The 12,608-nt window shown below is 62.3% G+C and overlaps 4 protein-coding genes across 4 annotated transcripts; 3 read left to right on the top strand and 1 right to left on the bottom strand.

Annotated features, from left to right (window-relative positions):
- Positions 1 to 246: 246 nt before the first annotated feature.
- COLE_02730 (uncharacterized protein) lies at positions 247 to 2,475 on the top strand (the record flags this gene model as incomplete). Its single annotated transcript, XM_065626227.1, has 6 exons — positions 247 to 398; positions 462 to 500; positions 537 to 672; positions 724 to 893; positions 928 to 1,781; positions 1,943 to 2,475. The coding sequence occupies 6 exons, from the start codon at positions 247 to 249 to the stop codon at positions 2,473 to 2,475; spliced, it is 1,884 nt and encodes a 627-aa protein (XP_065482496.1).
- Positions 2,476 to 2,876: 401 nt separating this feature from the next.
- Positions 2,877 to 5,154, top strand: COLE_02731 (uncharacterized protein; the record flags this gene model as incomplete). The annotated part of the gene is made up of 4 exons (XM_018426726.1): positions 2,877 to 2,905; positions 3,081 to 3,341; positions 3,405 to 5,087; positions 5,130 to 5,154. 4 exons carry the CDS (start codon positions 2,877 to 2,879, stop codon positions 5,152 to 5,154), a joined length of 1,998 nt encoding a protein of 665 aa, XP_018278214.1.
- An 80-nt stretch (positions 5,155 to 5,234) lies between these two features.
- Positions 5,235 to 10,491, bottom strand: COLE_02732 (uncharacterized protein; the record flags this gene model as incomplete). Its single annotated transcript, XM_018426727.1, has 4 exons — positions 5,235 to 6,482; positions 6,517 to 7,694; positions 7,728 to 10,433; positions 10,467 to 10,491. The coding sequence occupies 4 exons, from the start codon at positions 10,489 to 10,491 to the stop codon at positions 5,235 to 5,237; spliced, it is 5,157 nt and encodes a 1,718-aa protein (XP_018278215.1).
- Positions 10,492 to 10,693: 202 nt separating this feature from the next.
- COLE_02733 (uncharacterized protein) lies at positions 10,694 to 11,757 on the top strand (the record flags this gene model as incomplete). The annotated part of the gene is made up of 5 exons (XM_065626228.1): positions 10,694 to 10,798; positions 10,830 to 11,084; positions 11,122 to 11,362; positions 11,423 to 11,642; positions 11,676 to 11,757. 5 exons carry the CDS (start codon positions 10,694 to 10,696, stop codon positions 11,755 to 11,757), a joined length of 903 nt encoding a protein of 300 aa, XP_065482497.1.
- Between the last annotated feature and the right edge of the window lie 851 nt (positions 11,758 to 12,608).

Here is a 12,608-nt window from a genome sequence, read left to right on the forward strand (position 1 = left end):
CCACCACTCTCTCCACCTCTCTCCACTCCTCCGCCTGTTCAACCATCCTCCTCGCACTCCCCTCTCCCCCCCTCCCCCTCTCAACCTCCTCCACGCACCCTCTCTCCCGCGACCGACCTCGGCTCATGGCCCACCTTGACCCTTGTTAGGCCCCCCCCCCCCCCCCCCTCCTCGACGCCGGTTTAATAGCGCCCGCTCTTTAGACCGCCGCCGCCGCTGCTGCCTGCCTTGTCTCGCCTAAACATAATGTCCGCCATGCGTCCACAGGGTCCCACTCCACAACGTCAACAAGCTTGGAAGCCCATGGCCGTCAAGCGCGACAGAGAAGACGAAGCGGCCCCAAAGGCCAAGAAACCCAAACGCAAGGGCGGCAAGGCATGCGTCTACTGTCGGCGCAGGTGCGTTCAAGCCGCAGACGACTTCAGCGCCACTTGCAGCTATCGAACGACCGCTGACGCCAGCCACATGGTTTGTGAAGGCGGACGACCATGTGAACGATGGTAATATCGCGCCCAGCAACGTTAGCTCACACTCAGCATCAAGCGCGACATTGCGCATCTGTGTCGAGACGTCACGCCGCCCGCATCCACACCGATCAAGAAGGAAGGGTCGCAGTCTGAGGCGCCGCCACCACCTCCGCCGCAGCCCTCGCTCACAGACGTCCAGGCGCAGGTCCAGCAGCCCCAGCCCCAACCTCAGCCGCAACCACAACCACAACCCCAGCCTCAGCCCCAGCCCCAGTTGTACGACGCCGGCGCGTCAAACTGGCCATTACTTCCTGATGCTAACGGAAGCGCACATGACCTCAGCCTTGATGCCTTGACTCGCCAGTCATCCAGCGGGTTAACGGACGGCTGGGGCGTGCACACCAACGCCGAGTTTGGAATCCTCTCGTATGTGCTCGCGTGCGCTGCTGCTGACGCCCAGCGATATGCTCAAGACCTTGCGGGTACCCAGTTTGCCGGGTGGATTTGTCGACGTCCTTTCGCAGGTTGTCAACAACAGCAACGGCAACAGCAACTTGCCATTAGATCCGCACCAATTACCCCCGGGGTTGCTGGACAATCAACACGAGCAACAACAACAGCAGCAACACTCGGCAGAATCAGTGGCCGGACCTTCAACGGACCCAAAGGGCAAGGGGAAAGGCAAGGAACCGCTGTCGAGTATTTCGCGCATTGAGCAGTATCTCCTCGCGGCCGCGGACCAACCAGACGGCTCGCGCGCATCGCGCCTTACTCAAGTCATCCGTGCAAAGTACGAGGCTGGGCTACTTAAGCCGTACGACTACATCAAGGGATACGAGCGCATGAACAGGTGGATGGACAGCGGTCGCGCCGGCGCGCGCGAGGGGTCGCGAGCAAGCAGTCCCGCCAAGGGGCACAACAGCGAGCGCAAGCGGCTAGTGGTTCCCCCGCCGCCACCAAGCGGCAGCAGCATCTCCCCAGAATCGCGACGACGCATTCTCGCGGCCCTCGAAGTGTTTCGTCCCAAGTTCCGGCGAATCGCCAAGGAACTTACCGATCTGGACCTCGTATTTGTCGAGGAGGCCAACGAACGCCTCATGCTCCAGTACGACCGCGCGCTCGCGTCCATCCACACACCAAGCTGCATCTGGCGCCGCACTGGCGAGATTCAGAAGGCCAACCAGGAGTTCGCCAAGCTCACGGGCATTCCGGCTCCACTGTTCCGCGGTGGCCAGCTGTGTGTCTACGAGCTGATGGACGAAGACAGCGCGGTGCGCTTCTGGGAGGGGTACGGAAAGGTTGCGTTTGAGAAGGGTGAGTCTGACGATCTGGGACATGAGCTGGGTACGCTCGCGCACTCAGGCCTCCGAACGTGATTCGGGATGTGGAGGCAGGCCTGCAGGCTTCTGGCTTGATGGCTCCACTGGACTGGATCCACTTCTTTTTGTCACCGTGCACAGACCGCTGACGCCCAGGGCAAAGCTCGCTCTACACGCACTGCACGCTCAAGATCCCTCTGTCGTTGACGCGAGCCCAGCCCGCGCGGACACAGGGCAACACTCCCGCCCACGGCCCGACTCTCGCAATGACGACGGTGCCGGACTTGAGCCTGCCGTCGTCGCTGGCCATGTCGTCGTCGTCGACGGGGCCGAGCGGGCCGCAGCACGGCACGATAGAGGAGGAGTTCCGGGTCATCAAGACGTGCTTTAGCATCACGATCCGGCGCGACCGTTACGGCATCCCCGTGGCTATTATGGGGTCGTGGATTGTGAGTGCGCCCGTGGTCCGTGCTGACGATATAGCCGATTGTGAACTGATAGACGATGACGAGCGAGCAGCCCGACGTCAGGAGTATGGAGAGTACCTTGAGCTTGCGTCGAGCTTGGCATGTTGTGGCTGCTGTGGACGGTCTTTAACCCTGCATATTGTATCATTTTGCATGCTGATGTACGAGTGTGAGATGGGCGGTGGTGGAAGCGCTGTCCTCGATCGCGACGTTGCGCGGTGAAGGAGGCGAGGCTGAGGCACGTGAAGATGGCGGCGGCAGCGAGAGAGCAGAGGACGGGGAGGATGAGGCGCTCGCCCGAAGATGGACAGGCTAGATAGAGAGCTGGAGACGAGGATGGAATTGATGATGACGTACATGTACAGCACATTCACCGTCTCGCTCAGAGGTTTGATCCCGCGCGCGTCCCCGGAGCCCGTCCCCGGACATGTTGTTGGGCTCCACACGCGCCGAGGATCCGAGGACGCCTTCTGAGCGCCATCTCGTGACGCATCCTCCCGTGGCCATCAACTGCAATTTATTCTCTCCTCTACGCATCTCTACGGCCCCTCATCACTCGTCTCCTCTCCATCTCTTGCTCTTCTTGCTCTTCTTGCTCTTCTTGTCAACGTCTTGTCAATACAATGACTCGGTACGTCACATCGCCTCCGTCGTTCGTATCTGCTCCACCGCCGCCACCACACACAAGCACAACGGCACCACCGTCTGCTGTCTTCCTCGCGCCGCCGTCATCGCCACCCGCCTTCGCGTCTCGACCCTCCTGTTCCCCTCCTCCCCTCCCCGTCCCACTCACCCCCACCTCCACTTTGGGTGGCGGCTGACTCCAGCGACTCTCCGGGATACGAGTCGTCCGAGCTATGCGACCTGTCGACCGCGCCCGCGTCTATCCGCCCCGCCAACATCACAATCATACACCCGCAGCTGCGAGACCTCGTCCTTCCCCTCGAACGCGGCCGCGTTCTCTATCCCCATGGCACGGTAGTTGAAGAACAGCGATGGAGTGACGACGATGACAGCCCCGGAGAAGCACCCAGCACAACGACCAACCTCGCGAAGCTGGCCTTCACCCCAACATGCCTGACTGCCAAGTGCGTGTGACCAGCTGCAAGGCTGCGCCCTCCCGCCTGTCCCCAGCGCCCCGCTGACGCCAGCGACGGCATCCTTGCGTGTGGCGGACAAAAGGGCGAGCTGTACTTGACCGATCTCCCCGTCAGCGGCAAGGGCAAGCAAGCTTCAGCGATCAAGTCGTTCCAGCTCACCCTCACGCTGCCGAGCCGCTCTATCAACAATGCTATCACCATCCTTCCTTCGTGGCCCGGGGGATGGGCGACGCGACGCGCCGAGTGGAAGCGAGCATATGCTGGGTACGCCAGGCATGAGGAGGAGATGGACGACTCTGACCCTGACGACGGCGACGACGGCGACGACGACGACGAGTATATGGACTACCTTGAGGAGGAGGAAGAGCCTCTCTCGCCAGCCAGCAGTGTTGCCACATATCCCAACACGATACCGTCGGGCCTTCGTCGCCTCTCGGGCCAGTACCATCGCACGACACCGCAAGTAGTGACGCAAGGGCGTGCATCCCCGGCTAGCGTCGGCAGCAGTCGCTCGCGTCTGAGACGGGCGGACGAGCCACGCATCCTCGTGAGCAACAACGACAAGACGGTGAAAATGTTCTCGCTTCGCAGACTCGGAGAAGACGATGAGCGCGTGCCAGTTCGGTCACGAAGCAGCATCGAGTGGGAGATCGCACCAACCAGCGCGCTTCGACGCACCGAAGGCGGCAATCCAGGGTACCGTGACGGGCGCGCGTTGCCCCCTCTGCCGCCGCTTCCTCCTCGTCGCGCCCTGTTTGGCAACACATTGGGCTACGATGGCATAGGGTTGAACGAGGGCATTCTCACGCAGGACCTCCACTCTCCCCCCAGCCCTCCGCCGCGCGCACGGGGTGCTGAGGAAGTGTCGCTCCGCGGATCACGGTATCTCGGCGAGAGTTTGGCGGACTACCGCGCACGTATGCCCGGCGGTGATCGGAACGAGCGATTTTGGGCGCGTATGCGCGCGCAACGCCGGGCGGAGCTGGAGGCGCAAGTGGGCCTCTCATCTGGGCCGCCGCAGCCGCCTGCGCAGGAGGGTGACTGCAAGCTGTCGAGCATCGGAGGGCAACGCTTTAAGCTCGCAGTCAACCACTCGTCGCTGTCTCCCGACCTGAGAACGATGGTCACTGTCGGCGACTCGACCGACGTGTACTTGCACGAGGTGCTGGACGGCGGCCAGGGCTTCCGCCGCATAGGCGTGTACAATGCCGCGACGGACTCGGGCTTCAGCACGTCATGGAGCCGGGACGGGCGCCGCTTCGCCGTTGCCTCGCAGGACGGGCAGGTGACGGTATGGGACCACCGGTCGTCGCGCCCCCTGGCCATCTTCCACACGCAGCCGCAGGCCAGCAGAGACACTGACCTATACCATGGGTCGATGGAGCCGCCTGTGGGTTCGCAGTCGGGGCTGGAGGCCGCCCGCGTCGTCAAGTTCAGCCCGGAGGGCGCGTCGCGCGACCTGCTCGTGTTCAGCGAGGAGTTGACGCGCATCCACATCGTCGACGCGCGCACGTTCCAGACCCACGTGTGCGTCGAGGTGCCGTACGAGACGACGGGGGCCACGCCCTCGCCCTCACGCCGCCCGCGCCGCGGCGTTGACGGCGGGCTGTACGGCATCTCGGGGATCGCGTTCGACCCCTCCGGCGACTGGCTGTATGCCGGGACGGAGCGGACGCTCGTCGAGTGGGATCTGCGGCGGTATGGCGGCGGCGAGGGCGGGACGTGGTCGATGGCGTAGGCGATGAGATACGGTAGAGTCTGTGTCGGACTGAACAGTTGTCAGAAGTGTCGTAGTAAGTAACCTGCATAACAACACCACCAAAGTAGTACAATACGTTGTAGGAGACAAATGTTGTGTGCTTGCGTATGATACAGAGGGAGTTACCATTCGAGCTGGGCGAGCAAAGCGTGCGCCTCAGCAGCGTCCGCGGCATCGCGCTCCGCCGCGACCCTCGCGTACGTTATGGGACAATCGATCGAGTCGCACAGCATCGTCTCGCCGGGGGGTATGCTTGAGCAGCTGGCGCAAACAGAATGCAGGTCACGCACGCGGCGCTGCACGTCCCCCTCCTTCGCGAGGAGGGAGTACGCGGCCTCGTCCGGCGCGTCCCTGCACGCGCGGCACACCGGCCCGCCCTCTGCCGCGCAAATTCGGCAGTGCGAGGAAGCGAAGTGCGCATCGATGCGCGCCGCCGCGCCGCCATAGCGCTTGGCCGCGCGCGCGCGCGGCATGCTGTCGTACCACTGCTCGACGTCGCCGCCGACAAGGTTGAAAATGCGCGCGAGCGGCGGGATGAGCATGTTGCGGATGTAGTACTCTGCGTCGATGCCGAGGGCGCGCGACGCGAGCATCTCTTCGGGCGTGCGCGCGCGGTCGATCAGTCGCCGCCCCTCGGCGTTGCTGATGACGTACGGCACGCGCTCGGCGTACTGCGGCTCGTCGCGCGGGTCCTTCAGAATGCGGCGGAAGGCTACCGCCGCGCCCGGCGGCGGCGGCACCTTGCTCGAGTACGTGCCGAGCCGCACCTCCTTCGCGATGATGAAGTCCTGCACGGACACGCGGCTGGCGAGGATCTTGGCCCACTCGCCCCGGCAGTACGCTTTGATCGCGCTCAAGTCGTTGCCGCGGAACAGCATTTTGAGGCACACCTCCTCGAGCTTGGCTTGCGCCGCGCAGCCGTCGCGCCGGATCGTCTCGATCCCCTTCGCGTCGAACGAGGGCTCCGTCTCGTCCGGGTGCTCGTACTTGAACCCTACGTAGCGCTTCTTCGCCATCAGGATGCAGCCCATGTAGACCTTCTCGAACTTGAGCCTGACAGGCTTCGGGTTTAGAGCCGTGACTGCGTCCGCGATGTCGTGCCCGATCTTGAAGGCTTCGTCTTTCGATCGGCCGGGAAGAGACACGAACAGACTGTCCGTGTCACCGTACACCACGGTCGCGGCCCACTCCGGGCGAGAGTGAATGAGTTCTTGCGCCTTCTCGAGAGTCTCGCGGCCTGTCTGCACAATCGAGTCGGCGATCTCCACACACGGCATGCGCCCAGAGTACGTGGCTGACGTGTAGCCGTAGGTCACGTTGGCCATGAGTTTGAGTGCAAGTTGGCGCGCATTAAGTAGCTGCATCAGGGGCTGGTGTGAGCTCGTCACCCTACTCTGTGCTCACCTTGTCGCCCCGCGCGCCCTTCATTGCATGCTTGACCATCACGCGCGTATCGAGGATCTCACCAAGCATCTTCGCGAGCAGGCTCTTCCTCACGGCCGGCTTAACAAACACCATCCCGTTCGGCGTGACCGTCAAATAGTCTTTCAACAGCTCCAGCATGCCATCCGAGACTTTGAGCTCGGAGAAGCCGAACTTGTCTGTGCCCTTGAACTTCTCCACCCGCCCCAGGCATGTCGAGTAGCAGATGTTGTACGCGATCATGACTGACGGGTACAGACTCTGAAAGTCGAGCACGATCACCGGGTGCGAGTAGTACTTGCTTTCGGGCTCCGCGATGAGCGGCACCGCGAAAGGGGCGTTCTGCAGGCCCACCTGGGCGCGACTGGGCGTAACGAGGATAAAGCTCTCGGGCTTAGCGAGGCGGAAGAGAAACGACTCGACCTTAAACTGCGAGCCCCGGAAGACGACCGCGTCAAAGTCGACGCCGAAGACCCGCCCAAACTCGGCGTTCTTGGACACCACTTCTGCTGAGTCAATGAGCTCCGCATAGAGCACTACGCGCTGGAACATTATGCCCAGTACGCGAGCCGTGTGCGCCGGCGTCTTACTGCGCCACAGAGCCGTCAGCGCGCCGGCCGTGTAATGCGGCACGCGCTGCCGCAGCACGTGAAAGACGCAGTTCTCGAAAGTGTAGGCGTTCAGCGTAACTTCTGAGCGCAGGATGCGCCAGATATTTATCACGTGCCGCCCCGCAACCTTGAATGCGCTCGTGTGATGCTCGGCATACGCGTCCTTCCTGGCAGGCCCAGAGGTTGAGATCAGCCTCGAGATGTCGTCGGCGAAATCGGTCCCAAAGCCCTGTGCTGCGCGTGCCGCAACGTATCCCCACGACGCGTTGTGCAGTTCCCACCCGGCCAGCACGTCAGGGTCCCATTCGCGCACGATGTCTATAACCCAGTTGATCAGGTCGAGCTCACTCTCAACATAGTGGCAGGGGATACCGTCGAGGCGCGCGCGCCGCTCAGCCGTCTGCTCACTCTCCACCAGCACGTAGCCGGCGTGGTACCCAGTATGATTCACAGTGTCTGGCAGCGTCTCGTCTTCATTCTGGAAGCAGAAGAAAACAGCTGCCATCTCGTCCTCAGCGGGATCGGGAAGAAGCTGGCCGCGGGAGGGAGCTGCTGTCAGACACAAGCATCGGAATTCCTTACCAAATACTTCGAGCAGCAAGACACTCATGTTCTGCTGCTCGCGCCGTGTGCTCCTTTGCGTAAGTTTGAACCCGTACTTGTTCTTCTGCGTCGGGCCCGCAAGCTGCGAGGCGGCAAGTTTGATCCTGGCCTCCTCTGCGTCCTCCTTCGCGCACCACTCCAGCACGACGCGCCTGCAGGGAGGCGGAGCGCCGTACTCCCACCCGAATTTGGCGCGACCGGTCATGGCCTTGCGTGTGCGCAGCCAGGGGCGCGGTGTGGCGTCGCCTTCAAACGGCATCAAGTCGTTCACGGTGTCGGTCTTGACATTGAACACGCGGCCGGCAAACGCCTTGGGTCGCGGCGGAACATCTGCGGGGTTTGAGTAAAACGGGCTGGGGTACTCGACCGTGTCGAGGCCATAGGTCGACATCGTGTCGACAACATGTTTATTTGATGGAGGTGGGTCGGAGAACACCCACGCGTCCATGGCGAGGTCAGGGGCGGACGAGTTGGAGGTCTCACCGCCGCTGGCCGGCTTGGAGGACTGAGAGGGGTCAATAACAAAGGGCTGGGTCGGGCTGGACAGGCGGACGCGTTTCTTCGGCCGCTGCGTCGGCGTGGCGTCCGCCTCGTTTAGCATGGTCGGCGAGGGTCCAGGTCTGCGTGTCACCAGGGTTGGTGATATGCCGTGCTTGCGTATCGAACTGGGCAGGAGCGGTGAAGGTTGCGCATTGGGCGGCGGAAGTTCAGGCGCGCGTCGCACCTTGATCTCGGTGAGCAATGGCATGTCTACCTCCTCTTCCTGGCGGAGAGGACTGGAGGGTTCCGCCTCCTGCGGGCTCGGCGTCCACTTCGTGAACGATCGCTTCGAAGCGGGAAGCACGACGGTGTTGGGCGACAATCGCGGCTTGGTGGGCGTCGACAGGGGTGACGAGTGACGGGCAAAGAAATCGCGCACGAGAGACCGCGGGGTGCTCTGCTGCTCGTTAGGAGCACGAGTAGGCGTACTCGGCGCGAAGGGGTTTGACGATGCCGAGGATAGGCGGAAAGATGACAAAGCTAGACTGCTCAAGTCGCCGAAGCCCGCTTCCTCGACGGCGCGGCGGCGCGATGTTGTTCCAGAGCTCCCAGATCTCGTATTTCCCGCCGTGATCGAGCCAGCGCGGGACGGCGTCGATGCACGGCTGGGCGATCCACCAGCCTGCGTCTTCAGAAAACGCGTGATGTCATCGTCTCCTATCGCGGCCTGCGTCGCGCGGAAGGCTTCCGCTTCGCGGACCGCGGCGAGATGCTGTCTTTCGCCGGGCTCCGCCTCCTCTTCGTGGTCTTCCTGAACCTCGGCGGCATCGACCTCCACCTCGACATGTTCCTGCGATGCCTGAGTGGCAAACTCGAACGGGTTATGTTCCATCTCTTCCTCAGGCGGAGGGGAGGGAGGGGCCTGGGAGTTTGGTGGCGAGCTGCGCTTCTGTGTTCTTCGAGGCTGCGTCGCGCGTTTAGGCCACCCAGCTGATACGGCCTCAAACGCCGTCATAATCCACCGGTCGTACTTCTTTCGCTCGCCGTTCGTGCCCGTCCGCAGTGCGCGGCTGACCTGGTCAAACGTAAGCCGGCCCCGACGACGACGTTCGGCCGCCATTCGCTCCTCTAGGATCGCCCAAAGCTCCTCCGAGATCTTCCAGTCGCCACCTCGATTCTCCCCTTCCTCTCCGTCGATCTTGTACCCCAACTCGGCCATGCTTCGCCCTCGGCCTCCACCAGAGACGGGGAGCATGGCACCCTCCGACGTCCCCAGCCCTTTGGCCAAGCGGCGCCGTCGCTCATCCTCCCACAGCTCCTTCATGGCGGGCACGAGCTTCTCTTCGGGATGCAGGGGCTGGTGGAGCAGCTCGATAAAGTCGTGGTGCAACTCCCGCTGAGCCAAGCGATGCCGGTTCAGGATGTGATGTGGCAGCACATCCAGCTCGAGCGCAGTGCGAGTGTCGCGCGGTGGCGACAAATTAGGCGGATACGCCATGTGCACGGGTATGGATTCGGACGTGAGCCACCCCGAGGGCTCTTCCTCTCCTGGCTCGGGAAGAGGCTGGCGGAACTGGCCCCCGCTCAAATCGAGGAAGCCGCACCCGTACAGGTCAAAGTCGCACATGAACTGGAGGACGTGGGAGAGGTGTGCTTCATGCGGCTGCCACACCTTGCCGAGCACGACAGGTTTGTGCAGCTGCTCAACGGCTACACGCACCCTTCCCGGGTTAGTGAGGCTCACTTTGAGCCAATATGCGTGCCCAACGTGGTAGCCGTAGAATGGGACGCCCTTCACGAGCACCACGCTGACAACATGGAGGTGGCGCGGGTCGGTTCCACCGGCGAAGTTTGTCATGGCGGCCGGACCTGTTGGGTTTTGGCGGAGCGCGAGACAAATGGCATGATTGAGGGACACGGCGAAGCGCTGGCACAGGCGAACGACGCGTTCTGGCCGCAGTGGATCGAGGCTGTCCATCGGAAAGGGGACGTAGAAGTAGGGATAAGCCAGGTGGACGTTGACGCAGACTTTCTGTCTTGAGGTCGTTGTCCCGAAAATGCGGAGGACTGGAAAGGAGGAGGGAACCACGCCTGGCGGCACCGCTGTGGGCAGTGTCGGCGGCACGTAGTCGGAGCGGAGGGAGGCGAGGGGCGGCGCTTGCGAGGTCATGATGTGGGTGATCCGGAGGCGGAGGGCACTCTCGCCTGGCGTCAGCATAGTTCGAGCCGCGAGCATACCCTCCGGACCACCTTGGCTTGACATGATGTGGCTGCCGTGACGAAGAAGTGTGGAAGTGAAGAACAAGTTGCCGAGAATCAACACCGTCATCTTCACCATGATTGCGGGGTCTCCACATCGGTATGTTGCCTTCCGTCGCAGCCCACACCGACCGATCTGCCATTGTACAATGCGCCTAGCGCATGCTCAACTTGCTCGACACTTCAGGCCCCTCCATCGCAGCATAATGACAAAGGTTGCCGTCTGTCAAATCCGCTCGACTGCCGACCCGGAGCACAACCTCCGGGTCTCGTCCTCTGTCATTCGGGAAGCAGCTAAGGCCGGTGCCGTCGTGAGCCTTCGCGGCTGCCGAGCTGATCCAGGCATGTTTCCTTCCCGAAGCAGCAGACTTTATCGTCAAAGCGACAGAGGAGTGCCGCCGCCTTTCGCTCCCGCTGTCGCGACACGGGTATACCCTCGGCCTGCAGGAGCTGGCGAAGGAGCTGGGCGTGTCCATCAGCGTGGGGGTACACGACGTGCCAGAGGATGGCCAGGACGACGAGCCGGACAGTCTGCGGGTTTTCAACACACACGTACTAATTGACAAGGACGGGTCGATCAAGGCAAAGTACAGCAAGGTGCGTAGTCTCACGCTATCGTGCCGTCTGACCACAGCTTCATCTGTACGACGTCGAGCTCATCCAGGACGGGCGGGTGAAGCGGATCGGCGAGTCCGATCGGGTGCGACCAGGCCAAAGCATTGTGGCCCCCGCCGACGTGGAGGGGTTCAAGGTCGGTTTGGAGATCTGCTACGACCTCCGGTTCCCCGAGCTGTCTATCATCCTGGCGCGCATGGGCGCCGACGTCCTGACCTTTCCGAGCGCGTTCATGCTCCCCACGGGCAAAGCGCATTGGGGTGAGTCCGCGCCGGATTGAGCTGACAGCAGCAACGCTACTGGTGAGATCACAACGGACAGAACTGACCAGCGCGCGGCCGCGATCCAATACCAGGTCTATGTGCTCGCGGCTGCGCAGTACGGCGCCCACCATGCGTCGCGGTCGAGCTGGGGCGAGTCGCTGGCGTTCGACCCCTGGGGACGGGAACTCGGGCGGCTGCGCAGCGTTGAAGAGCCAGGAGGGGACTACGATGGCAGCGGCGAGTTCTTTCTCTGCGATATCGACCACGACGTCATTAAGTATGCGGGAGGAGATACAGGAGCTGACGTCAGCGAGACGCGCAAGCAGATTCCGCTCGCGATCCAGAAGCGCGCGGACATGTATGGGGTGGTGGGCGAGCGAGGTCCGGAGTGAGAATGCCGCTATGCGAAACAACCAAATACATTGTTCATACAACTGCTGCCTGCAGCTAATGATGACCAACATCGTGATTGCCCGAGTCATGATGCCCGGGATCGTGGTGGTTGTGGTGGTTGTTGTGGTCGTGGTGGTTGTTGTGGTCGTGGTGGTTGTTGTGGTCGTGGTGGTCGTTGTGAGCATGGTGGTTGTTGTGGCCATGGTGGTCATGGTGGTCATGGTGGTCGTGGTGGTCGTGCCAGTAATGCTCGGCCTCGTGATGCGGTCGATGGCACCGCGCACAATCCTGATACACAACAACGGCACCGTATTCTGGAACACCGTTCTGGCATCAGCGCGGTCTGACGGAAACGCACCGCGCGACGCCTGCATCTCTCACACCGCTGGGGTTGCGTGCACTCCCTCAAGAGCGAGGCTATAATCGCCAAGACGATTGCGAAGAACACAAACGCCTGCATCACGAGTCCTACGAGCGACTCTCCCTCAGAAGAGGGAGGACTCAGGTGGTCGCCAGTGGGCGCGGGGAGAATGGGCATAGCTGATGAATGTAGTAGTGGCACTGTCGACGTTGCGGGTCGATGTTGATGCGGGAGAGGCCATTGTGATTACGTAAAGACAGCTCTGGCGAGTGCCGACGCCAGTCGTTCCCTCCATCTGCCCGGGCTTGGAGCCCGCATCCACCACGACCATCCACAGAAGTTTGGAGGCGGATGCGGGGTCTAGTTCGGAGGAGCTGAGCTGGCTTGGAAGAAGCTGGTCCATATTTGTAGCACGTTTGCCTGTTTACTGTGTGCCTCGGGAGCTGACGATGCTGCGTTGCGCGTCCTACGGAAGCTGGTCCGTAGCGC

This window comes from Cutaneotrichosporon oleaginosum (assembly GCF_008065305.1).
Source record: "Cutaneotrichosporon oleaginosum strain ATCC 20508 chromosome Unknown ATCC20508_contig02, whole genome shotgun sequence".
Lineage (NCBI taxonomy): Eukaryota > Fungi > Basidiomycota > Tremellomycetes > Trichosporonales > Trichosporonaceae > Cutaneotrichosporon > Cutaneotrichosporon oleaginosum.